We start from the raw sequence: 26,305 nt of genomic DNA, 5'->3' as shown, positions 1-26,305 counted from the left end.
AAGGGAAATTGTTGAGGTTTTGTCTTTTACTGTCTATTGTACTGCAAATGCAGGTCTCCAGGACCTGGAGTCTGCCCTAGCCCCTGTAACCCTGCCCCCAAGTTATTTCTGATTGGTAAATAAAGATGCTGACAGCCAATAGCTGGGTAGAAGAGACATAGGCAGGGTTTAGTTTTTCTGGACTTAAGATGGGGTGAACCACAAAGGGAAGGAAAAGAGTACGGGAGGAGGAAGGAGAAGCTGCCATGGGTTAGGTGAGCCATAAAACAGGAATTTGAGGGTTGGCTAATTGGAGTTAAGAGCAACCCAGATGAAACATAATAAATAGTAAGTAATAACTCGAGGTTATCAATAGGAAAGTAGACTCTAACAACATGGAAGGTAGGCATTCACCCACCTATTGTGCTGCTTAAGGCTTATTATAAATATAAAGATTGTGTATGATTTTCATTCAGGAACGTAGATACCCAAAGCAGGATAGAAACCCCAGGTTGGGATTTAATAATTTCTACAACAGGTCAGAAGTTCAGGTTATTGGATCTTCTTTTCTTAGTTTCTCAGAACAGTAGTTTGGGCCTAGCCTTATCTGTAGCTCAAGATTTCCTTCCAGACTAGGTGTTTAAATTATGTTTCTTGCAGCTATAGAACTTGCCTCCTCGGCAAGCATGTGTGAGCAAACGTGGAGAAATTATAAGCCTCCTGGGCAAGCATGTGTGAGCAAACGTGGAGAAATTATAAGCCTCACCTGGTTTGACCAGGCCTGCCTTGGATAGTCTCCCTTTTGTTTATGCCAAAGTCAGTCTGATTGAAGATATTATTTTATATAAAAGATTTTCAGCACTTTGACATACATATTTTAAACTTAATTATAAAAATGATTTTCATCACGTTCACTGAGTCCATCCCATGCTTGGGGAAAGAGAAATAACACAAGAACCTTGGGACCATGCTGGAGTTCTGCCAACCAGAGTCCATACTTGAGAAAAAGAATTCCAGAGCGTTTGTGATATGCACAGTGCTTCTGCTTCTGCCTGTCATAAGGACTTAGCTTAGACTAGATCCCTACATTTTTCTGAGACAAAGCCATTTTCATGTAACTCAATCATATACATGAAAGATCTTTGTAAATGTACAGGACTGAATAAACATTTAAGAGGTATTTTATCAAGCCAACAAACAATAACAACTAAGCATGTAAATTTTTAGAAACAATCTGAAATCAATAAATACAACACTCATTAAAAAATGTTGTCTTTAAAAATAAAGACTAGTTTGAAGGGCCCCGCAGTTAATAGCACTGATGGCTCTTCCAAAGGACCCAGGTTCTGTTCCCAGCAATCACATGGTGACTCCCAATCATATATAACTCTAGATCCAAAGGATCAAATTCTTCTCACCTCCACAGACACTGCATGAGTGTAATGTACAAGCATACAGGAATGCAAAACTTCCATACACATAAAACAAAAATCAAAATTAATAAAAATAAGTTATTTTTTAAAGTAAAGATTCAAAGATTTTCCAGAAAACAAATGGCAATCCTGGTGGTAGAAGTGTTTATTAAAATGAATGATACAATTCATTTGATTGATTGTTTGTTTGTTTCCTGAGACAGGGTCTCACTGTGTAACCCGGTCTGTAGAACAAACTGGTATCAAACTTGTAGAGATACACCTGTCTCTGCCTCTATGGGTATTAATGGCATGTGCCAGATTTTAGTTAGGATTTCTTTCTAGTACTGCTCATGCTAGCCTTAGTCTGTGTAAACAACTTTGGAGTGAAGAAGATTAGCAAAGAATCTCCTCTCCTCAGTTCATCTAAGACTTATTGAGAAGTCTGAGAATGCTTTGTTTTTGTTTTTGTTTTTGTTTTTGAAGGGGAATCCCAAAATGAGCTCCGTGAAGCCAGAGTACAAATCATAAGCAATGACATCTGCAAGCAGAGACATGTGTACGGCAATGAAATAAAACGTGGGATGTTCTGTGCTGGATTTCTGGAAGGAATTTACGATGCCTGCAGGGTAGGTTGGAGAGAAAATAATTCAAAGTCACTCATTCAAAATCCTTTTTGCCTAGCCCAGGAAATACTCTATGTTCTTTATGGTCACGTGGGGCACAGACATGCTGACATCTTCACATGTGTTAATGTCATAGCACCTAATGTTTAAGTGTTTCCTTATTGAACAACCTGAAACAAGCAAAGATTTCTTTAACTCTATCAAACACAAAATGTAAATGTCTTAGTCCAGAAGCTCTCAGGATAAGAGCCTTGTAATGTCATCTTATACAACAGGCTCACGAATGACAAAGGCAGCAATCATATACAGTGAACTGTGGATGCTCTGAGAGTATAATGGAAAAGAAGTAGTCTCCCCTTCAAGAAAAAATTTTTGGAACTAACATCAGAGAATGATTCTTTACTGAGACCTAAAGAATAAGTAGCACTTATGCAGTTACAGAAAAAGGGAGAATAGTTATAACTATGAAGGCGCCTACATTTATAACATTACCAATTACTGTAATTTGTAGTTGGTAACCCCAAACAAAGCACAAACAGAATGGCAGGCAGGAGGGCTATTTAATGGGGTGCAAAGTTTAATTAGGTATACCTGTTACTATCCTACTGTTCTTCACAACGTCTCTCCCAGTCTTCCAGAATCTGTGAGGCATGTATGTTTTCTGATGAAAATCTGAGTCTGTCTCTTTCTATATGCAAACATTCTTTTGAAATAAGACTCTTGTAAATATCAAGGAGGTAAACGTACTCAGTGAAATGATGAGACTTTTGGTTGCATGGAATGACAAAAGGCCCTCCCCACCGGCCCACAAACGACACAGAACGAACAACCTACATTGGGAAAAACAAAGAAAAAGAACAAAAATTTCTAACACACAGGCCAGGCCAGAGTGGAGTCTAACATGTAGTTAACCTCTGTTGCGAACAGTGTGGAAAGAGACAGGTATAGTTTAAGGAACATATGGGAAGAAGTGAGCGGCAGCTCACCAGAAGCCTTGGAGCAGATAGGCGATGATAGTTTAGAGACCCATGGAAAGATTTATGGCCCAGAGGATTCACTGGGATTGGGTTCAACGAAATATAAGAAAGCCCCTACTCATAGAAACAGCCATTGGAGAAGTGGCTCAAGTGCTGGAGAACAGTCGTGGTAACCAGGGTGCACAATCAGGGCTTCAGAGCATCTGATAATACAGAATTACAAGCATCAGTGTAGCGCGTAATTTAAAAATGCACTCTTGCTCCTGGCAATGGCAGTCTCACCCAGTATCCACGGCTAGCTTTGCCAAGCCAATCCGGTCTCTGTTTGTTCCTTGCCCAGTGGCAGCAGTGGCTGTCTCACCCAGTTCCCTTGGCTAGCTTCAACAAATCTCTAATGACTGCTCTGAGGCTGTGCCCTTTCTTCTGCCCACCTTAGTCAGGGCGGATGGAAAACACCAGACAGCTACAAACTTTCGGTTCCGAGAATTACAGTCTGCTACTTCCTATCTGCTCCACAGCCTAGTCAGAATCCTTCTCCCTCTCTCTCTCCTCCTCTTCCTCCTGGGACTCACAAATCCCGCCTTATTCTCTGCCCAATGATTGGCTTCTGCCATCTTTATTGCCAGGTGGTGGTGGCGCACGCCTTTAATCCCAGCACTTCGGTGGCAGAGGCAGGTGGATTTCTGAGTTGGAGGCCAGCCTGGTCTACAGAGTGAGTTCCAGGACAGTCAGGGCTACACAGAGAAACCCTGTCTCGAAAAAACAAAAAACAAAAAAAAGGAGAGAAGGTTCCCATGGAATCACCTGATTATGTGAACCACTCCTCATCACTCCTCATAGTGGCAACCCCTCTTAAGGAAGCAGAATTAGCATCAAAATACAAACAGCACCAGGGCAATCCACAACACACAAACATCGACTTGGCTTCCTTATATCACCAAATGCTTATCTAGAACTCAATAAATGTCCCTAATCTAGAGGAAAGAGAGGAGGAGGAGGGGGAAGAGGAAGAGGAGGAGAGAAAGAAGGAGAGGAGAGGAAGAGGGAGACAGTGGGAGAGCAGAAGAGAGCAAAAGTAAAAGCAAGAATTTCTCCACCAAACATCTTAGTAAACAAGGTCCAAGCACAAATAAAAAAGCATCAGAACTCAAACTCCCCCCCCCCAAAAGTGTTCACAACTTAGTGCGGATTTGCAATTTTGTTTCCAGTTGGATCTGTTAAGAGTCTGATCACATAAAGATTCCAGTTGTAACCACTACCAGGCACAGTGGTTCTTTAGATGCTGTTCAAATCACTACAGAACAAAATGGGTGGGAGAAGCTATCTCCATTTGAATACAGCTCCCAAAAGAAAAATTAATTCTCCAACAGAGTTTCACTCGGTATACAAACCACACTTAAGGGCAGGCCCCATGCCCAGTAGTAGATGGCCAGCACAAAATGAACTCAATCATAATTTTGGAAATATTTTGTCTCATATTGCTATGTTTGGGCATTTTCTACTGTACTGGTCTATTGCTTGTATGTCATGGGTTTTATTTATTTATTTGGTGTTGGTAATCTATACACATGCTTAGAATAAATAAATGGTTCATCAAACTTTTGTAAATGATAAACTGTTTAGCCAATTGTTTTTCTTTTGTTTATTTTCAGGGTGATTCTGGTGGACCATTGGTTATAAGAGACAACAAAGATACCTGGTATCTCATTGGAATTGTGAGCTGGGGAGACAACTGTGGTCAAAAGAACAAGCCTGGGGTGTACACACAAGTGACTTATTACCGGCGCTGGATTGCTTCAAAAACGGGTCTCTAACTCGCTACAGATAGATGTTAAAGAAAACAGTAGCATTCGGGTTATATGTATATAAGAATTCAAACATTCATTTGGTGGCATTGGTACAATGAAGTGAGATTAAATAGCTGGACTTAGCAATATGAAACACATGATTTATTTCAGAATCACATATCTGTGAAGGGATGGGTTGATTTATCATTGAAAAAATGCAGTAAAGACATTCATCTCTTTAAACCAAGTGTACACAAGATGCATTACAGATGGCCTGGGAGAGTTTTAGAGTATGTTTTTTCCTGGGTGCCATTCAAGTGAAAAATGTTTTGAATCTTCAGAGACCTCAAGGTGCTCATACAAGTCCCAATGATTTATCCAAAGCTCACTAACACCTTTTTATCTTCTTTACATTTCTTCTAGATTTTCCTAAGTTTTTCCCATCACAGGAAATAACTTTGTTACTTCCAAATGCATATCAGAGAATTGAGAAGAGAAGATTATATCAAAATTTTGTGGCAAAACAAAGCAAAGTTAGTTTAAACTTTGCTGTTTTTTGTTCTATGATTTTTAGAAACACAACCATGTAAACAACACTCATATCACCATCCTGATTGTATGCATATATGTATATATATGATGAAAAACTGATTAATAGATTAATGCTTTATATAAAGGACTTAGTTAATCAATATATATAATTTTTATCCTGAGAAATTGAGAGGGATAATGACTGTGAGCTGTCCCAGGGTAGGTGTACAAGATTTGACATTTTGAATGTGCACTTACATATTTTGGTCACCAGGGGGAGATTCTTGTTCATTATCTTAAGTCAAATAATTGAAAACAATAGGGAATATATGTCCTGGAAGTAAAAACAAACAAACAAGACTCATGAAGGCATCAGGAGAGTTAAACTTTGTTGCCCCTAATACAGCTAAATAAGGCTTTATTGGAATATTTCTTGCCTGTGAGATGTCTGAATTTACAAGTTAAGGTATATAAACAGCTTGGCGAAGTTATTTGCAATTTGCATTCTTAGCTGTCAAATTCATATGTCCCCTTTCCTTACAAAATTTGTTTATGGCTACTGTATTTATTGAATCAGGGTACCTATGACATTTCTCACTAAGTGCTATTGGATCAGTTTTCAAACTAGGAAACTCTTACTACCACTATTCACTTCAAAGCATGGTTCTTTCTTCATACATGTGAACACCCATTGTCACATAAATTTTCTGCATTATGGTGGTTAACTGTGATTGTGTTTCTAATGCTAAGATTCAGAGAGTGGTCTTAGAGTTGTAAATAATGTGCTCCAAACTGTCTTCTGCAGCATTTCATTCACGGTTGTATGGGAACAAATATTGTTTATTGTTTTAAATCAAATAAAGTTGGTGATCAGAGCATTCCGTAGACAATATCTCTGAGTCTGTGTTCAGACAGTAGTGTGAGTCTTTCAACTGATGAAGGGGAACAAAAAACTCACAGGAACAAATACAGAGACAAAGTATGGAGCAGAGACTGAAGGAAAGGCCGTCCAAAGGCTGCCCCACCTGGGAATCCATCCCATATACAGTCTCCAAACCCAGGCACTATTGTGGATGCCAAGAAGGGCATGCTGACAGGAGCCTGATATAGCTGTCTCCTGAGATGCTCTGCCAGAGCCTGACATATAGAAATATGGAGCACAGGGTCCCTAATGAAGGAGTTAGAGAAAGGACTGAAGGAGCTGAAGGACTATGCAACCCCATAGGAAGAACAATAATATCAACCAACCATCCTCCCCAGAGCTCCCAGGAACTAAACCACCAACCAAGGAGTACACATTGAGGGACCCATGGCTCCAGATGTATATGTAGCAGAGGATGGCCTTGTCTGGCATCAGTAGGAAGAGAGTCCCTTGGTCCTATGAAGGCTTGATGCCCCAGTGTAGGGGAATTCGAGAGCAGGTGAGGGGAGGTAGGTGGATGGGTGGGGGAGCACCCTCATAGAAGCAGGGAAGGGGGGATGGAATAGAGGGTTTTGGGATGGGGATGACAAGAAAAGGGGATAACATTTGAAATGTAAATAAAGAAAATATCCAATAAAAAAGATTAAAAAAATTCTCATTTAAAAAAGAAAAAATTCAAGGTCATTCTCAGCTACTCAGGAAACTGGAAGCCAGACTGGGTTGTGAGAGACTTTGTCTCAGAAAATAACGAAATCCAACAAAAGAATCACACTCTTTAGATAACTAGTTAGGGTAATTCTGAAGAAAACAAGGTTTCCTAACCCTGGTGATATTGAAGCTCTGTCCTGAACTAGTCTTGATTGTGAGGGGCTACCCAGTACAGAGTTCAGCAAGCCCTCTTGCCTGTCTGTAGCACCCCTCTTCCACAAATTTTGATAACTAAAAGCACCTCTACACATTAGCAAATAACCTCCAAGGGATGAAATTATGCCCCAGAAGAATTGCTATTCTGAAGGCAGTTGATCAATTTTAGAAATATCAGAAACTCAAAGAGGTGATGACATTGAGTATTCAAAATGTACAGGACAGTTGTCAAGTGACAGTAGCTGGATGGATGACCAATACTTGTCAGTAGGCTCATCTCCACATGCACACTGAGCTCAGAGAATTTCCATCTCCTTCAAGTAGGAGACTCTCAGCTCAATCCTGAGGATGTGAAGCTGAGGAGATAGTGCTGGGTGGGTGTGATAAATACACATTATAGAAATGTACAAAACCTGAAAAAAAGATAAAAATATCATTAAAATCCTTTTCCTAGTTATTCTCCCTAACTATAGTGTGCCATCAGCACCAACTCACACTTCAGGCAGAGAGGTATATTCTGAGCTCAATATGTGGAGGGAGATCATGAAGGCAGGATTTCTGCTAGTTTGTTTAGCTTGACTATAATACACAGGAGGAACAATATATCTTAATGTCATAATTCCATACATAAACATAGAATAAAACACCTAAGTAATAACTTAGATTGAAGTTTCATAAAGCAACACTTACCCCTGCTAAGTGTAATGGAATAGTTTTATTGATTTTATGAAACATCTAGTACCAAGTTGACTGTAATCTACTAAATCATCACTCTCAGAAGATGATCCGAATAGTCATGGCTATTACCCATGTCCACCTACTGTCTCACTGCTGGTCTCCTGACCTTCAGCTCTCCTTGTGGTATTTATTCACTTAGTGACTTGTTACCAAGTTGTATGATTCCATAGTATGGTCCACTTCTATCAAAATATCATTGATATCACTTTTGCCTGAAAATCAGCCCTGTGCCAATCAATAGGATTTGTCGTTTGCTCCTGCTCTGTGACCCTGCCTTTCATGAACACAACTTCCTCTTTTGTCCCACTGTTCTTCCTTTGTGAGAACAGCTTCCTTTTTGATCACACTGCTTTGCTTACTGTATAAAACCAACATTTTTTAAGCCGGGCCGTGGTGGCGCACGCCTTTAATCCCAGCACTTGGGAGGCAGAGGCAGGTGGATTTCTGAGTTCGAGGCCAGCCTGGTCTACAGAGTGAGTTCCAGGACAGCCAGGGCTACTCAGAGAAACCCTGTCTCGAAAAACCAAAAAAAAAAAAACCAACATTTTTTAAAAGTATATATATAATATACACATATGTGTGTGTGTGTGTATAATTATTTTATTTACATTCCAAGAGTTGCCCCCTTTCCTGGTGCCTCATCCCCAAATTCTACACCTCATTCCCCCCTTTCCTCCCCCCTGCCTCTGAGAGGGTGCTCACCCTCCTGCCCACCTACCCCCACCTCTTCCCTGAGGTATTATTGTAGCCCTCCCCTGAATTACTGATGCTAACGTTCTGTGGTTAAAGCCTTACCAAAGAGACTCCAGTGTTGGCTATAGACAGTTTGCCCCTGTATTTCTTCCCGCAGAAGCTCCCATTTTTCCCTCCTGCCCTAGGCAAGCACAGTATGCAAGCAGCTGGTTTCTGAAACTGTCCCGCAGTTTCATGAACCGGGTTCTGTTCTCTGAAGAGAGAAAGGAGACCTGAAACACAGAGTTCGAGAACAAAAGGACATGAAGCCAAGTTGAGGGTTTCCAATCAAGGCTCTTCTTTACTTTGGGGGACCAGCATTTATATACGAAAGAGCAAAACTGAATCTCTAGGTTACAATGACATTTGAATAACATAAGGAATTCGGGAGGAGTCAGGAAGAATCCAAACAACATCAAGGAGGAAGTCAAAGGGAAGCTGGCTGCGGGGCTGAAGGTGGAGACTCAGGGCTTCCTGCAGGTCTTGACTCCGGGGAGTGGCCGGAGGCACAGTCCACAGTGGGGGAGGAGGTCAACAACAGATGTCCTCAGGTTGTAGACATGCCAGCCAGCAGGCAGTCTCTGCACTGTGTCCCCCTGCAGCAAGCTCAGTGCTCCCTCCCCCTCCCTGGCCACTCTGAGGGAACCCAGGCTGGCATTACCCATATGGCACTACCCATAAAATCCTCCTTAATGAATACATCCCAAGGAGCCAAATGCTAGCTTGAGATAGCCTCCCCGCTCTGTCTCTCCAAAAAACTAGCTCTCTCTGATAAACGGCTGAACTCCCAAGATGCCTGTCCTGGGGACCTCAAAGAAACAACAAACTCAAAGAAGATTAAGGCCACGTTTAAATCATAGAAAAGGGTAATCAGAGGTCACAGACAGTTATGGCTGGCCATAAAAATTAGTTCCTGATAATCCCACAAAAGACACTCTCTAAGCCCCCTCCCAGCTTCAGTTCTGTCCCACACTCCCCATTCAAAAAATTCCTAACTACACTGTATATAAACCCAATGTTTTCCGAATTCATCATCACACACCAGCACTTACATCATAGGTGGAGGAGTTTGTGATCCGAGTCAAAACTCGAAATAATAAAAAGACTCTTTGCAAGTTGCAGGGGACGTCACAATTCTTGGGCTCGTCTGGGTTTCTCTTGGACTCAGGGCATAACCATATCAAGTTCCCACAGGATTAAGTGCATCCCCTTTGATTGTGTTTTGCTGCATCTCTTTAAGGGATTTATTTGTTTCCTCTTTAATGGTTTCTACCTATTTATCGGAGTTAGTTTAAGTGAGTTATTTATATCCTCCTTAACGGCCTCTATTATCTTCATGAGGTAAGATGTTAGGTCAGCATCATGCTTTTCAGGTGTGTGACGGTTCTGATCAAGCTAAAATACTTTGACTTCTGTTGCTTATGATCCTGCACTTGCTTCTCACCAATCGCTGGTGTTAATTGGCCTGGGTATATCTGACTGGAGCCTGCCTCCTTGGAGGCAAGTAGAGCTTGTTTAGAGCAGGTTTAGAGCTGGTTTAGAGCAGGCTTCACGGGAGATGGGCAGTGTTGATTCTGGTTGGGGGGTGGGGGGCTCCTATGTCCCTGATTAGAGGTGGCATCCTGTGTTCTTGGTTGCAGCTATCCTCCTGTGTCCCTGGTTAGGGCAGTCTTCCTGTATGGTCCACCTCCTGGGAGACAAGCAGACTTTGGTATATGGGAGAGGAGCTGGCACACTGATCTGCCAAGGCAGAGGTGCAGACCAGAAAGGAGATTGGGGTCACAGAGCTGGGAGGGGTTCTGTATCCACTGGCTTCCATGGGGGTCCCAGTTGAAGTGGTTATTTGGGCAGGGGGTCTCACCTATGTCTCTGGTTACAGCAGATCTCCTGGGAGACAGGGAGACTGTGGGATGTTGGGGAGGAACAGGCATGTCAATCAAAGATTAAGTTTTATCTTTGTATATAATCCTCTTACTGTCTCAGGCAAAACTGTTCAATCTCTTGTAGTAATTTTTCTCTTTGTCCAAGTCATTTCTAATCCTTCACTCTGCATTATAGTTTTTATATAAGTCTACTAGCTCTTAAAATATTTCATATTCCATAAAGTGTAAGAACTGTTTTCTTTCTTTCTTCCTTTCTTTCTTTTTTTCTTCCTTTCTTTCTTCATTTATTTATTTTTGTCTCACACAGTAAACAATACTCAATGTGTGTTTTAAATATTTGTTTAGTGAAAGAACAATTTAAGAAAAGCTAAGTAAGTCAAGAAACCTATTTCTCGAGCCAGGCAGAGGTGGCACATGCCTTTAATCCCAGCAATCGGGAGGCAGAGGCAGGAGGATTTCTGAGTTCAAGACTAACCTAGTCTACAGAGTGAGTTCCAGGACAGCCAGGGCTATAGAAAAACCCTGTGAAACCTATTTCTCATGTTACTTTACTCCTCTCTCCATTTCCTCTACTAAATTTTCAAACTGAAATGGTCATATTTTACATATTTTTTAATATTCCTAAAGACCCCTTGCTCTTAACCTATGCCAAGAGCAAGAAACACAGGCAACTCCTCATTAAGACAGCACCATTTCTGAGCACTTGTTATCTTAAAATCTTTCTCCATATCTCCATACAGGAGCATATCTGAAACTCATACATACATCTAGAAATTAGGCCAACAAGCACATCTTCATTCTGAAGATCTTTAAATCCCTTTGTTCTCTTTACTGAATCTATCAGTATCCTCTATTCTTGCTCTGCGTCTCAAATGTTTCACAATTCTGGCACTTCCAGATGGCCATATACACAATTGCCCCTGCAAGCCTTTCCTTGTTGACATTTCCTAATAGCAACAATAGAAATAAAGCTGATAGTTCTATGCAAATCTATGTCTTCTTGAACATTGTATTTTATTTTTATTTTTATTTTTATTTTTATTTTTTTTTTTTTGGTCTTTTTCGAGACAGGGTTTCTCTGTATAGCCCTGGCTGTCCTGGAACTCACTCTGGAGACCAGTCTGGCCTCGAACTCAGAAATCCGCCTGCCTCTGCCTCCCAAGTGCTGGGATTAAAGGCGTGCGCCACCACCGCCCGGCTCCATTTTTATTTTTTTTTAATTTATCTTAAACTCCAGATTTTATTCCCCTCCTGGTCCACCCTCCGACTGATCTACATCCCATACCTCGTCCCTGTCCCCAGTCTCCACGAGGATGTCCCCACCCTCACCCCCACCCCCACCTCACCAGACCTCCCCACTCGCTGGGGCCCCAGTCTCTCGAGGTTGAGGTGCATCTTCTTTGACTAAACCCAGGCCCACAGTCCTCTGCTATATGTGTGTCGGGGAGTCTCATATCAGCTGGTGTATTGTTACCTTCCCCTTCCCCTCAGCCTTTGGACTTCTGGCAGTCTCAGCTTGGAGGCTATCACCTGGGGAGCTAAGACAAAAGCTCTCCACCTGAGCATGCCCACCGCCTGCAGATCTTCTGAACCTGGGGACTTTGGCACCTGAACCTTTTTTGCAGTGTTTACGTTATGCAAATATCATGTAATCTAGAGATTTGGTTTCAGTTTCTCCTGTGACTATAAAAACCCTGGCTTATCTAAGTAAAGTGAAGTCTTGATTGGGCTATTTCAACTTGACTTCGTGATTTCTCTTTGCATTTTGAATCCTCTATTTCAAGTCCTTTGTTCTCTCATCTGAGAGAACCCCAGTTTGTGAAACTGCAGGCAGTTTTAGTGTATGCTGCCTGCTTGGGTTCCAGTATCTGAGAGATCTCAGGTGTCCAGGTTAATTGAGGCTGCTGGTCTTCCTACAAGGTTACCCTCCTCCTCAGCTTCTTCCAGCTTTCCTGTAATTCAACAACAGGGGTCAGCAGCTTCTGTCCATTGGTTGGGTGCAAATATCTGCATCTGATTCTTTCAGCAACTTGTTGAGTCTTCCAGAGTACAGTCATGCCAAGTCCCTTTTTGTGATGGCTCCATAGCCTCAGTTAATAGTGTCAGATCTTGGGGCCTCCCCTTGAGCTGGATCCCACTTTGGGCTTGTCGCTGGACCTTCTTTTCCTCAGGCTCCTCTCCATTTCCATACCTGCAGTTCTTCCAGACAGGAACAAGGGGGAAGGGAGGAACTTGAGAAGGAAAGGGGATGAGGGGGGAGGGGGCAGAGAAGGGAACATGATCGGGTATTGGGTTGGGAAAAAGGACTGAAATCCCTGAGGGCCAGCAGAAAGAATGTAAACATGCAACCTCAGGAGGTAGGAGGTTCAGGGGACCCTCCAGAATGTACCAGAGACCTGAGAGGTGAGAGACTCTCAGGACTCAAACAGAGAGACCTTAGATGAAATGCCCTACAATGGGGAAAGGGAACTTATAGCACCCACCTCCAGCAGAGAGACAGGGCATCAAGTGAGGGATGGGGTTGCCATCCCACAGTCAGTATCTATGTCTTTAGAACTCATAAAAGCAAGGGGATAGAAATTTCATAAAACATAGATATTTTATTCATAAATTTTAGTTATTCATATATGTCTGCCTTTTATTATATTAGTGATAAAAACAAAATGTTAGGCTTGCTTTTTAGTGTGTGTGTTGTGTTTTATGAATGTGTATATGATTGTTCATTTGTGTGTGAGTGCATTGTGTGCATGTGCACATGTGTTCATGCACATGTAGAGAGTCTTCCTTGACTGCTCTTCACCTTATTCACTGAGGAAGTGTACTGGTTGGTTTTGTGTGTCAACTTGACACAAGCTGGAATTATCACAGAGAAAGGGGCCTCCCTTGAGGAAATGCCTCCATGAGATCCAGCTATAAGGCATTTTCTCAATTAGTGATCAAAAGTGGGAAGGCTCATTGTGTGTGGTGCCATCCCTAGACTGGTAGTCTTAAGTTCTATAAGAAAGCAAGCTGAGCAAGGCAGGGGAAGCAATCCAGTAAGCAGAACCCCTCTATGGCTTCTGCATCAGCTCCTGCCTCCAAGTTCCTGCCCTGTGTGACTTCCTGTCCTGACTTTCTTTGGTGATGAACAGCAATGTGGAAGTGTAAGCTGAATAAACAATTTCCTCCCCAACTTGCTTCTTTGTCATGATGCTTTGTGCTAGAATACAGACACTGACTAAGACAAACTGATAATTGAATTGAACTCACAGCTCACCAATACAGACTAGTCTGGCTTGTCAAACCCCTTTGGGAACTCCTGTCTTTGATTTCTGAATACTGGGATTATAGATGAGACACCAAACCTGCCTGGCATTCAAGCAGGTTCTGGAAAGCATATTATCTACTAAACATGAAGCCTGTAAGTTAACTTTTAAAAAATAATTCTGGAAGTCTAGGAAGCCCATCTCATAAGCAAAATCACTAAACAGGAAGAAAAACTCTCATATGAATCTAAAAATACAGTAATAGAAATGATCTGGAACTCATGGGTTAATAAAGGACTGTAAAATAGAGTAACTGCTAGGATTCTCGGTATAAACAGGTGCTTGTAATATCCATCTCAAGTCTTCATGCTATCATTCTGATTTAGTAATTAAAGTGGCATTTGTATATAAATTGTAGTATTTAGAAACATAAACTTAGAATTACTCTGAATTATGGTTTTACAAAAAAAACACTTCAAAAGTCATCCTAAAGATTTTTAAACTGAATATTTTAACTCATGAGGAAGAAAATCTATGCAAAAACCACTTAGACATTAGAAAAATCTGAAAGCCAATAGTTTCAAGAAGAGTGTGGAAATATGAAACTGAGTTATCCAAGCTTATGGCAAATCAGGCAGATTTTAGTGGTATAACACTACTGGTCAAAGTTAGCGTAACTAGCTAAACTATCTCAATTTTATTAATTGAAAGAATCAGGTACATATGGTACATTTCTTCACCATGCAGCATTATGACACTGACATCTGCCCCAACATCTTCCTTCAGCCTGTGCACTGCTAAGTAGACAAAAAGAGTAGCTGGGAAATTATTCATATTCCAGATTTCTGTCTCTACTAAACATTGCTTAGATTTGGAGATAGAAGTAAGAGTGTTAATGAGCTGTATACAAACACCAGCTTAGAAAGAAAAGATCAATGTTGATGATGAGTAATGAAGAACACATTAGTAATTGCTAACACCTCAGAGGAACTCACCCAACAGACCACTGGCATCTGACACTGACCAGAGATCACCAAGCATTGTATTCTACACAGTAGACTATCCAAAGGCTGGCATACCACTTAGCCTGAACTTGTTGACTCTATATATCCTACATCTTCCTTAAATGGTGCTTAAATGAAAGCATATACATATAATCCCAGAACATGAGGATCTAAGACAAGATGATGGTGAGTTTGAGAACAGCCTGGGATCTCATGAGCTACAGAGGGAAAATAATTTTCAAGAGCTACAAACTACCAGAAGAATGTAAAAGTGGTTTAGAACTTTTAGCAAGCTTGGTATTTTTTAACACATAACTCATCAACCACTGTCTTTAATATTCACTCACATGATCCCAAAATCGTGTTTGCACAAATATTTGCACACAGATATTGATAGCAGTGATTAATTTTCAAAACATAGAAGCAGCCAAGACATCCTTCAGAAAGTGGATAAACTGGAACATCCAGACAAGCCTTTGAGAACAGAGGAGCATTGCTAAATAAGAGACACTTATAAAAAACCTATGTAATATTTTAGTTTAACTCCCATCACTTTAGGGAGATGTAAATTAGGAAGATATTAAAAAGTTGATGGCTCCAAGAGATTAGGCATAGAAGGTGAATGAATGAAGAGGTAGACCAAGGAAATTTTAGGAAAGTGAACTATGTCCTGTGGAAATATAATGGTAGTTTTATATATTGGCACATGTGTTCGAACCCATAAATATCCCAACACAATGAATGAAGTCTGGTGGACTCCTAGTGATAGAAGTGCATTGATGTTCACTCCCAGATGGCAGCAAATGGACCACCTAAGATGGTGGAGATTTTTGGGGATGAAGATAGTTACTTTCCACTCAGTTATGCTATGAACTAAAGTTCCCTTTAAATGTTTATATTTTAATGTCTATTATTTCTAAGAATGACTTAGAGCTGTGATAGAAAATAAAGTGGAAATAAATAGGGGCAGATCATAGAGTTTTAAATGAAAAAATATTGAAAGAAAGTATAACAAAATTAGTTTATCTATAATCTAAAGGACTTTTTGGCTATAATTGTAAATGTAAAAGTCAGAAAAAAATTTAATTAACATGCAGACACTTTTACAAATATATTTTAGCAGAAAGCAGAAACAAAAAGCAATTTTCTCAAATAATTGAATAGGATGTATCAAACAGCCTAAATTCTGTGGTGGGTATGGATAGTGGATCAATACAGAGACTGAACTTCATCAAAGTAGACTAGTATTATACTAATCAATATATTCAGAGAAGCAACTAGACTTCAGGAATTGTGTGTGTGTGTGTGTGTGTGTGTGTGTGTGTGTGTGAGCAATAGAGTAGTTCCTCAGATCATCCTAATTTGCCTTTTGCCTTTAAGTAGTAGAATAGATGGCATAATATGCCCTGCAAAGTCATTAGATTTATTCTCACGTTTGGCCAACTATTTTACATTGTTTCTTGAAACTGATAAAAGTACCATCATAGGGTAAGATCTAAAGTTAAACATTGTCACCTGCTGAGTTGTATAGTCACTCTCTTCATAAAGTAGATCACCTCTAAATTCAAAACTTTCCAGGATCATCTCTACAGACTCTCTCAGTCCCTGACTCCACTAAGAAAACTCTGTCTATCCATAAGAGACATCATATGTATTAATTGGAGCTTGGGGCTGCATAACTTCAAAATCGTCTTGACAATAGTTTAAAGAAGCGTCTAGCCAGTCTCAATGATCTTGGCTTCTAGAATTACAGAGTTCTCTGGCTATTTTGACCATCAGCTCTGAGTAAAAGCAGCAAAGGACCAGGATGTTTTCCAGGTGGAAGTCTAGACCGTGACTCATGACATGGTATCCTCAGAGTAATACTCACAAACTTGAAAGGTATGCTGCACTATGGATAAACAAGGAATTTTATCTTGTAGTCACCCTTGCCTAGTGAACAGACTGGCCCTACATTGCTTTCCATTGGGTGGTTACCTTAGAGCTTTAATCATGTACATTATGAGCCAGCTTCAGTTTATACCACCCATTTAATATTCTTTATTCAGTTCTCATTTAAATGCCTCTGAAAGAACAGGCTTTAAAATTCTATTTCAAAACAATGAAAAAAACTGTTCACTGTATTTCAGAGTAAGGTGAATAGCTTCTTTATGTTCCAAGAGTATAAACTGTTCCTTCATCCCAAATAGCTACCAATTAAAAATTCTTGGAAAAAAAAAAGATGATTCCATTACTAAAGAACAACTCAAGTACACACCCTCCAACAACAAATAGGGAGTTGCTAATTTTATATGAGAGAGTTGTGATAATTTTACAGTTTGACTTGGCCCCGATTACTGCTTAAGTGCCTCTAGAGATACACATTTCTCAGTTTGGTAAAACAGTAAGGCACTAGTGCAAACCATGATTATGTTGTCTCTCTTCCTCATGCTTTCTCCCCGCCCCTATGTACATTGTGTTCTAGCATGTCTGACTGCTGATCTTTGAATGCATTAGTGCTTGTGTGAGTTTAGGCTTTTTGCTCCTTACAACTAGAACAATTTTTCTAGCTATTCACTGTTTTTCTTTCAGATCCTTCAGATATTTAGTCAAAATCCACTTTCTCAAAAATGGCTTTTACCACCAAATCTGAAATTATACATCTATGTACCAACTGTGGCTTTACTTTTCTTTAAAAAAATTAGTCTGATAGTCAGACAGATGTCTTTCTCCATCCTCCCTGCCATTCTATCACTGGTATCATGCTTATACACATGCTGTATATGTGGAGAGGTTTTTACAGATATAATTAAGGTCATTAAGTATTTATATATAATTAAGAAAGTCTTGAATTTTCTGAGTTGATCCAAGACAATATATAGAGTTAGATTTTTTTTCACCAGGTTTGAGAGATATTGTTGAGATGGTTTGTTTTTTAGCATGTACAGCACCTTGAATACATGAAATTCACTTTGAAATTCCCCAAGGTCAAAGCAGGGAAACTTCAACTCAATAAAAGTTTTATGCAACTACTGATCAAGTCACACATATCATATCATAATAGAAAGAGAAGTGACATTTGCAAATAAAACCCTAAATTGAAGATCTCTCATAACAAAATTTATGCATACATTCTCTTAATTTTTATATTATTATGTGTATAGGTGTTTGGTCTGTATGTATGGCATGTCTAGTGCCCATGGTAGCCAGAAGAGAGCAATATATCCCTGGAAGTAGAGTTACAGACAGTTGTATGTATGGATTCTGGGAATTGAACCCCAGTCCTTTGGAAGAACAGCCACTGATCTTATGTGTTAAACCATCTCTCCAGCCCTTATTACTTTTTCAAAGACTTATATATGTATGTACTGTGTGAACAAATATATAAATGCACCGTAGCTAACAAGTAGAGGTCAGAGAACCACTTGTGAGAGTTGGTTCTCTCATTCTAGCAGATGGTCCTAAGGATGTAAGTCAAGTCATAGGGATTAGTGGCAAGATCTAACTCAAGTCAAAAGTTCTAATTTTATCAACTCTAAAATATATTGTAAATAATAATGTCTATCATTTTTTAATCATTTTTTTAAGGTTTGGCAATTTCTGGAAGTTAAAGGTTTAAACAAGAAAAAGAAAGATCAGAAGAAAGGATAAGTTGTTGGTTAGGCAAATCTAAGGATGTATAAAGAAGAATTATAGACATCCACTGGTTTGTAAGTTAAGTTAAAAATATAACTTTATATATATATAACTTTTAAATACATATCCATCGCCAGAGCTAAGAGACCTCAACAAGTATTTTAGAGAGTTCACTCCTTTGGCTGGAAGTACATACTATTTACAATAATTTAATCAGTCTTCTTTTAAAAAATTCATAGTTTGCTTCCTTTAAACAAAAATAGCATCCTGTCCTAATATGCAATTTAATTTCTCACACCACTAATACTTCTCTAGTACATTCCTCTTTCTTTGACCGAGATCTCATTGCATTCTAAAGAGGTCATGGCAGTCCCTCATAAGGCGTTAAGAATATTACTCACCTTGGGAATTAATTGCATGAGTTCTATGGCCCTTAAAATATAACGCTATGCTGAAGTGATGGCCCACTGGTAAGCCATTTTTAAGGCAAACATGAGGACCTGAGTTAGATCTCCAGAACTCACATTAAACCAGACATTATAAGACATTTCTATAATGCTAATGCTCTGATAGCAAGACAAGTAGCAAAGGCAGGAGAGTCCCTGGAAGCCCTCAAGCTAGCTATGTAATAGACACAGTGGGAAACAAGAGCCCAAAGCTTGTATCAAACAAGGTGGACAGCAAAGACTGACATCCATAGATTTTTTTTCTCTGACTTTCACATGTGTGCCTGCATGCACATCACACACACATTAAAGACATATAGTGCATGCACAATAATGGTTGTTTTTCAAAACAAATTCAATTAAAAACATTACCATAAGTTCGAGTCAGTATATGATAAGGTATTGACTTTAACTTTAATCTTATAATTCAATTTCTTTAATTTTTATGTAATCTATACTCTAAAACATATCATTGATAATGTCAGAATTTTTTATCTAATTATTTATTTCTCTTTTTTGGTTTTATGGGAGTTTTATTTGTTTGGTGTACGTGTGTGTGTGTGTGTGTGTGTGTGTGTGTGTGTGTGTGTGTGTGTGTTGCTGTTTCTTTGAGACAAAGTCTTATCATATAGCCCAGACTAGCTTCAAACTCTAAACCAGTTCCTGAGTACTGACATTATATGTGTATGATCAACCAGATCTGCTACAAAAACTTTCTTAAAACTGTTCAATAATCATGTCCAAGAGTTTATGAGTTTCATATATTGTCTTTGATACAATTAGTATCATTTAAAATGACACTTTATGCTTTAATTATTGATCTAAAAGCAGCTAGTCCTATTACAGGCTCATCATATCAGCTGCTTAGAACCCAAAGCAGGAAGACAGCAAGCTCAAGGCCAAGTTGGGCAATTCGAAGTGACACTGTCCATAAAGAAAACAGAAACCTGGGATGTAGTTCAGTAGTAAAGAATTTGCTTACCATGTCTGAGGCCTCAAGCTTAAGCCCCATTTCTGAGTTGTGTATGTATATGGCGAGTCCTTTTAAGTGAAAAAAATGAAAATACAAACCTATGATACTGGGGAAGGTGAATTCATGTCATATCACATAGATGTATTTTCAGTTAGAACCAAAAAGGAACACATTTCATAGAAAGAGAAAACTACAATTTATATGGATTTTATTTCTACATGTCAAAAGAGTACTAAGAAGTGGCTGATGATATTGTCAAACATTTTCTAAATGAGTAGTCTAATGCAAATTATTTGATAACTATCTTGATTAATATTTAGAAAGTATCAGGGTAAAGGAGACTAAGGTTTGATGTAAGTGATTTATCGAATTAGAGTGTTCACAATAACTCTTTCCTCCTCCCCCATATAGCACTGTTATTGAGGGCCTTCTGGGAATTGTGAGATAAACCTATACCTGGAATACATGTCTATACATGAAAGTAAAAACCTCACCCCTCCTTTCAGTGTGAAGGCCCAGTGTACTCACATTGCAGCTGACTGACCATTTCATCTCCTTGAGAAATAGAGCTATCTAGTGTGCGTTGTATTTTCCTCTGTAGATGGTGCATTGGCCATTTTGGAGGAAGCAGTAATAAGTTAATGTTTTTAAGTGAGCCTCTGTCTTTCCCACTAGGGTTTTATCATTTATTTGTCTATCCATCATGGCAACACTTAGTGATTCTGGTCTAAGGTAACAGATTGCCACAGTTCACCCAGTGTTGAAGGGTTTCTGGATGCTGCACTTTCCCTCTTGTATTGTAGACAGTTCCAAGCAAAGGAGTGTCAGTTGGCACTCTCTTCAGCATCTTCCTAATGGTCTTGATGAGTTACTTCTCTGTAAGTTCTTATGAAACATAATTTTCTGATGAGTCTTTTGGCTTCATATAAAATACTCATTCCACCATGTTCATTATTCTGAGCCTCTTAATCCCTTGCGTCCACTAAGTCTAATAATAATGCTGACATTCCAATGCTCTTAAGTATGGACCATCATTATCTCTGCGATCCTAGCAGACACTCCCACAACATAACAAGCTGCTTATGCTGTGACTTAACCTTGATAATAGACGTGACAGCCAGAACAGATGCCCATAGTTTCTGGAAAAGGTACTTACTATCATTTGTAGAAAAAAAAAATGACTCTGCAGTGTCTTTTCAGAGTCCTCGCTCTCAGTAAAAGTAAGAATAAGTCTGCAGGCTGTAGACCTCCAAAGACACTGAGTCAAATGTCCGCATTCCCGATGTTGAATTCTTGGTCTTCCAATCAGTGTCCAGACCTTGGGAGACAGAACTATCTCTGTTGGGCATTAAAGTCATTACATTTAGACTCTCTGTTCAGCTTTGTACTCAGCACTCAGCTTTTCCTGATCACCCAACACATGCAATGAAGGCTTCCCAACAGTCTAACCAAGGAATAAGCTGTTTCCCCACATTCAATTTTTAAATTGTGGTAGTTGTCCTATTTTCTTAGATAGTGTCAATTCGACATCCAAAACACTTCACTTTGAAATCATAATATTGTATTCAAGGTCCACAACTCTTCGTGTTTGTGTAATAAGGCAAAATTAATTAAAATTATTCTTAAACAATCCCATACATGCATATAATACATTCTAGTGGCTCTTGTCTCTCACCCTCTTTTATCTTCCTCACATTACTATCATACACACAAATTACTTTCCAAAAGTCATGGGTTTTTTTTTGTTGTTGTTGTGGTGGTGGTTTTGTTTTGTTCTGGGTCCTGAATTCAACCAAGGCTGTCTGTGTAACCTTCACATGGAGTTTGTCATTGGATTCTGGCGGTATCATCAACTAAAGACAAGAACACCCCAAATCCCAAAATACATCCATTGCTAATCATTGAGGTATGTGGCTTTCAGTGTGGGCTCCCTCTCCCTCAACCTGGAGAGTGAAATTGAAACTGCTCTCAGAACCAAGACTGTGGATGACACCTGCGGAGAGGACACCAGACTGTTGCAGATCAAAGTCTGTCGGACTTTCTTTTGAAGTTCCTTTCCTCCTGTCTCATGTTTATGTTAGATTGGTTACTTTCGGTTTCCCCTTGGATTCGATCCTGCCTCTGGTTATATAAACTCAGTTCTCCCCCAGTAAAGTGACACCTTGATACAGCTTACTCGGTGTCCATCTCTTTTGTCTCTCTCCTGCTTGTATTCACAGGTACTCAATAATCTCCAGTCAGAGAGAACCTACAGAGTGAAGGTCCACTGGCAGGACCACCACATTTCAGTGTTCCTTCCCTATCAATTCCTGCCTATTGTCAGCTCATTCTTGAGTAGATCCTGTGCAGATGACCACAGCTAGTAATTTTGTGATTGTAGTTTACTGTCATTGTTGTTGTTGTTGTTGTTGGGCTGTTTTTTTCATCTTACACTGAAAATGCATCCCATTTCCCCATATTTTGAATTCTACATTCTTTTAGTCCCTCTTCTGCAGTGTTCCCTGAGCCTTACAACGTATTATATAAATATGTTGTTTATAGCTGAGCAGTCAACTGTTACTTATCAACACCTTAAGTAGTATTAAATCTCTACATTCATTGGAAAGAGGAGCTTCTCTATTAAAGCTGGGAGTAGTATTTGCCCATGAGTGTAAACATACAAATTTTATGCTTTCTATGTTATGTCTGTTTATTTAAAAATAGTATTACATTCCCCCGTGTAGTCTGGCGATAACCTCTGCCATGTTTTTGGGTTTTTTTGTTTGTTTTACTGGATTTACTGAATTACAAATAGATTCCCTCCTGTGGAGGAGTCCTGAAAAAAAATCAAATAGCTGATTACTCTGATAACAATCATGTTACAGCTGTGCAGATCTCCCTTATCAAGCTGGCATTTATAGTTCCTATGGTCCACAGCTGGGTAAGATTCATGATGTCTTTTCTCATCCACCAGCCTAAATAATACCATCTGGCACTATGAAAGCCAGTAAGCAAGGAGAAAGCTTCCAGATCAGTTCCAGATTGACTTCTTTGATGTGTGGTAGCTTCAGCAACAGTGTATTTAGATTCTTAGGAGCAACTATGCTGGTTTGAATGAAAATGTCCCCCGACAGGCTCATGTATTTTGAATGTGTGATCCCCAGTTGGTAGAGTCCTTTGGAGAAGGTTTAGTAAGTGTATACTTGTCTGGAGAAGCCTGTCACTGAAGGTGGGCTTTGAGAGTTTAAAGACTTCAACCAATTTCAGTAGCTCTCTCCATTTCATGTCTGTGGTTCAAGGAGTTCTTAGCTTACTTCTCCAGCTGCCATGGCTTCTTGATGTCATGCCTCTCTCACTGTGATGGTGAGGAACTCTTATCCCTCTGAAACCATAAGTCCAAATAAGTCCTTTTATATGTTACTTGATCAGTTGTTTTATTAGCTCTAGAAATATAACAACACCAACTAAGATATATGACAGAAACCTTTATTATTTCATTAGCCAACAACTCATAAGGAGGTATTCTATACCTGGTTTTGGGGTTCTTGTTCGAATCATTTCTACGCATGTTATTACACAGATTTGTAGAGACAAAGCATCTTCTGTATTTTGATTAAATTATATACTTCTAATTGGGTTGTAAGTTATTAGGTCAACCTATGACTTTCTCAAAAATCTTTTGATTTGGTTGATTCTCCTCACCCCTTTCATCTCCCCACCCTCCTGCCTCAATCTTACTTAAACCAATTCATTCCTAGCATTCTCCGGGCATATATTCTCATGGTCCCTACATTCTACTATTCTTCCCTACTTAAGGCAACCTCCAAATGGGCTTTAAAAGATGCTCCAGGTTGAATATACAAAATTAGAGATACAACCAAAATTATAGAATCAAAACTAGGATTCATATATGAAGGAAAATGTATAGTTCTTCTCATTCCCCTCCTGGGTTCCTTCACTCAGCATATTTTCCCCAGGAGCATTCTTTCATCTACAGATGTCATAATTTCAATTTACTTTACAACTTACTAAGATTATTATACTGTGTATATGTATATTATCACATGGTCATTAGTTGATGGGCAGCTAGGCTGATTCCGTTGTCTAGCTATTGTGATATTTGTGATATTGTGATAGGGTAGCAATAAACATGAAACATACCTCTGTAGCAGGATATAGAGCCCATTAGATATATGTTCAACTTGAGATTGGGTATGATAAAGCTTCTAGCATTATTCTTTCTGCTCAGGATTGTATAGGCTATCCAAGGTGATTATAATTCCATATGTATTTTAAAGATTATTTTTTCAAATCTTTAAATATTTTCATAGGAATTTTTTTCTGAAATGGCATTTAATCTACACATTGTATGTGACCTGATAGTCACTTTCACACTATTAACTCTATGAATCAAAGAGCATAAGATTTCTAAAGTATTTTATTATTTTAGAAGCTAGAGTGAATGAGATAGTTTCTTGGACTTTTTCTTTTTCATTATTTTTTATTAGTTATTTTCTTCATTTACATGTCATATGATTCCTCCTTTCCCAGTTTTCCCTCCAAAAAACAAACAAAAATAACAAGAACAAACCCTTGTTGCCTCCCCCTCCCCATGCTTGCCACCACACCCTCTCCCACTTCTTGGCCCTGGCATTCCCCTACACTGGGGCACAGAACCTTCACAGGGCCAAGGGCCTCTCCTCCCATTGATGATTGAATTTGCAATCCTCTACTATACACATGCTGCCAGAACAATTAGTCCCACCATGTATAGTCCTTGGTTGGTTGAGTCCCTAGGAGCTCTGAGGGTACTAGTTAGTTCATATTGTTCTACTTTGATCCTTCTTCTAAGGACAAGTCAGCCTAATATGGCTACCTTCTGAGAGGCTCTGACAGTACCTGGACTTCTTTTTCAATGTGATTGTCATTGCTGTGTAGAAAGACTGTTGATTTCTCTATCTTGATTTTGTATCCTGCCACATTGCTGAAATTATTAATCAGCTCTAAGAGCTTTCTGGGGGAGGGGATGTTTTATATCTTGTGTATTAAAAAAAAACAAAACAAACAAACAAACAAAACCTATGGCTGCCTCTCCAGTAGTTAGACAGGGTCCCCAGTGGAGGGATGTGGAAACCAACCTACCTTCAAAATTTTACACTCAAAATTGTTCCTGTCTAAAAGAAATGCAGGGACAAAAATGGAACAGAGACTGAAGGAAAGGCCATCCAGTGACTGGTCTACCTTAGGATCCATCCCACATGCAAATATCAAACCCTGATATTAACACTGATGCTATGCTGTCTTCCCAGGCAGGAGCCTAGCATGGCTGTCCTCTGAGAGGCTCTACCAGCAGACAGTTGCAGCTGACTGAGACAATTGCAGATACTCACAGCCAAGCATTGGACTGAGGTCAGGGACTCCTATGGAAGAGCTAGGGGAAGGATTGAAGGAACTGAAGGGGATGGCAACCCCATAGAAAGACCAACAATGTCAACTACCTGAACTCCTGGGACCTCCCAGAAACTAAGCCACCAACTAAAGAGCAAACATAGGTTAGTCTGAGGCCCTAGACTCATATGTAGCAGAGGACTCCTTTATCTGGCCTCAGTGGGAGAGGATGTGCCTAGTCCTGTAAAAACTTGATGCCTGGCTGTAGGGGGTTGTAGGAGAGGGGAGTCCTCTCAGAGGCAAAAAGGAGGGAGGATGAGAAATGAACTCTGGGAGGAGGGGGAGCCAGGAGGGGGAAAAACATTTAGTCAGGCACAGGTGATTTGCCTGGGAAGATGTAAAAATTCAAACATATGGTATCTGAGCACAAGTAACTGGCCATGTCACAGAATGTAAGTCAGAATAAGTGGGCTATAAGAAGTTAGGATCTAGTCAGAGAAGAGTCTAGCTAGATTTGTATTTGTAAATATATTTGAGTCTAAGTCTTATTTCTGGGGACATGTGGCTGAGAGGAAGAACCAGACATAACTTTATCCTTCCCAATTGTAAACCTTTTGTTTCTTTTTCTATTTTTATTGCTTTAGGAAAGAGTTCAAGCACTGTGTTGAGTAGGTGTTGAGACAGTTTAAGAGCCCTGTCTTGTTGCTAATTTTTACAAAATTGTCTCAAGTTTTTTTTCATATGAAATGACGTAGATCACATTTGTTATATATTTCTTTTATTGTGTTAAAAAAAATGTGTTCCTTCCAACTCTATTGTCTTCAGGACTTTATCAGGAAAGAATATTGGATTTTGTCAAAGACATTTTCTCTATCTGTTGTGACAATCATGTTTCTTCTATCTTTAAGTTCATTCATATGATGTATTTCATATATGGATTTGCGTATAGTGAAACAGCCATGTCATGGGATAAAGTCAATTTGATCATAGTGAATGATAGTTTTGATATTTTCATGTTTGCAAGTATTTTTAATAATATTTTAATTTATTGGTTGAATATGGCATATATTTGTACAATATATTTTCATTGTTATCTTCCTCTACTGTCCCCCAAATGTTTTTAAGCCCTTTGCACATATGTCTCCAAACTTCATGTCATCTATTTTATAACCCAATGAGTACACAAGCTGTCTACAAGTGAACA

At 39.4% G+C, this 26,305-nt stretch overlaps 1 protein-coding gene across 3 annotated transcripts in view; it reads left to right on the top strand.

Annotated features, from left to right (window-relative positions):
• LOC116070571 (transmembrane protease serine 11A) overlaps window positions 1–4,918 on the top strand; it is a 64,874-nt gene extending 59,956 nt beyond the window's left edge. For all 3 annotated transcript variants that reach the window (XM_031342004.1, XM_031342003.1, XM_031342005.1), the window contains exons 8-9: window positions 1,878–2,020; window positions 4,647–4,918. In XM_031342004.1, the coding sequence (XP_031197864.1) occupies window positions 1,878–2,020; window positions 4,647–4,808 (305 nt within the window). In that variant the 3' untranslated portion in view covers window positions 4,809–4,918. The remainder of the gene's footprint in view (window positions 1–1,877; window positions 2,021–4,646) is intronic.
• Window positions 4,919–26,305: the final 21,387 nt, after the last annotated feature.

This window comes from Mastomys coucha, unplaced genomic scaffold (assembly GCF_008632895.1).
Source record: "Mastomys coucha isolate ucsf_1 unplaced genomic scaffold, UCSF_Mcou_1 pScaffold22, whole genome shotgun sequence".
Lineage (NCBI taxonomy): Eukaryota > Metazoa > Chordata > Mammalia > Rodentia > Muridae > Mastomys > Mastomys coucha.
This window is presented reverse-complemented; position numbering and strand designations above follow the sequence as displayed.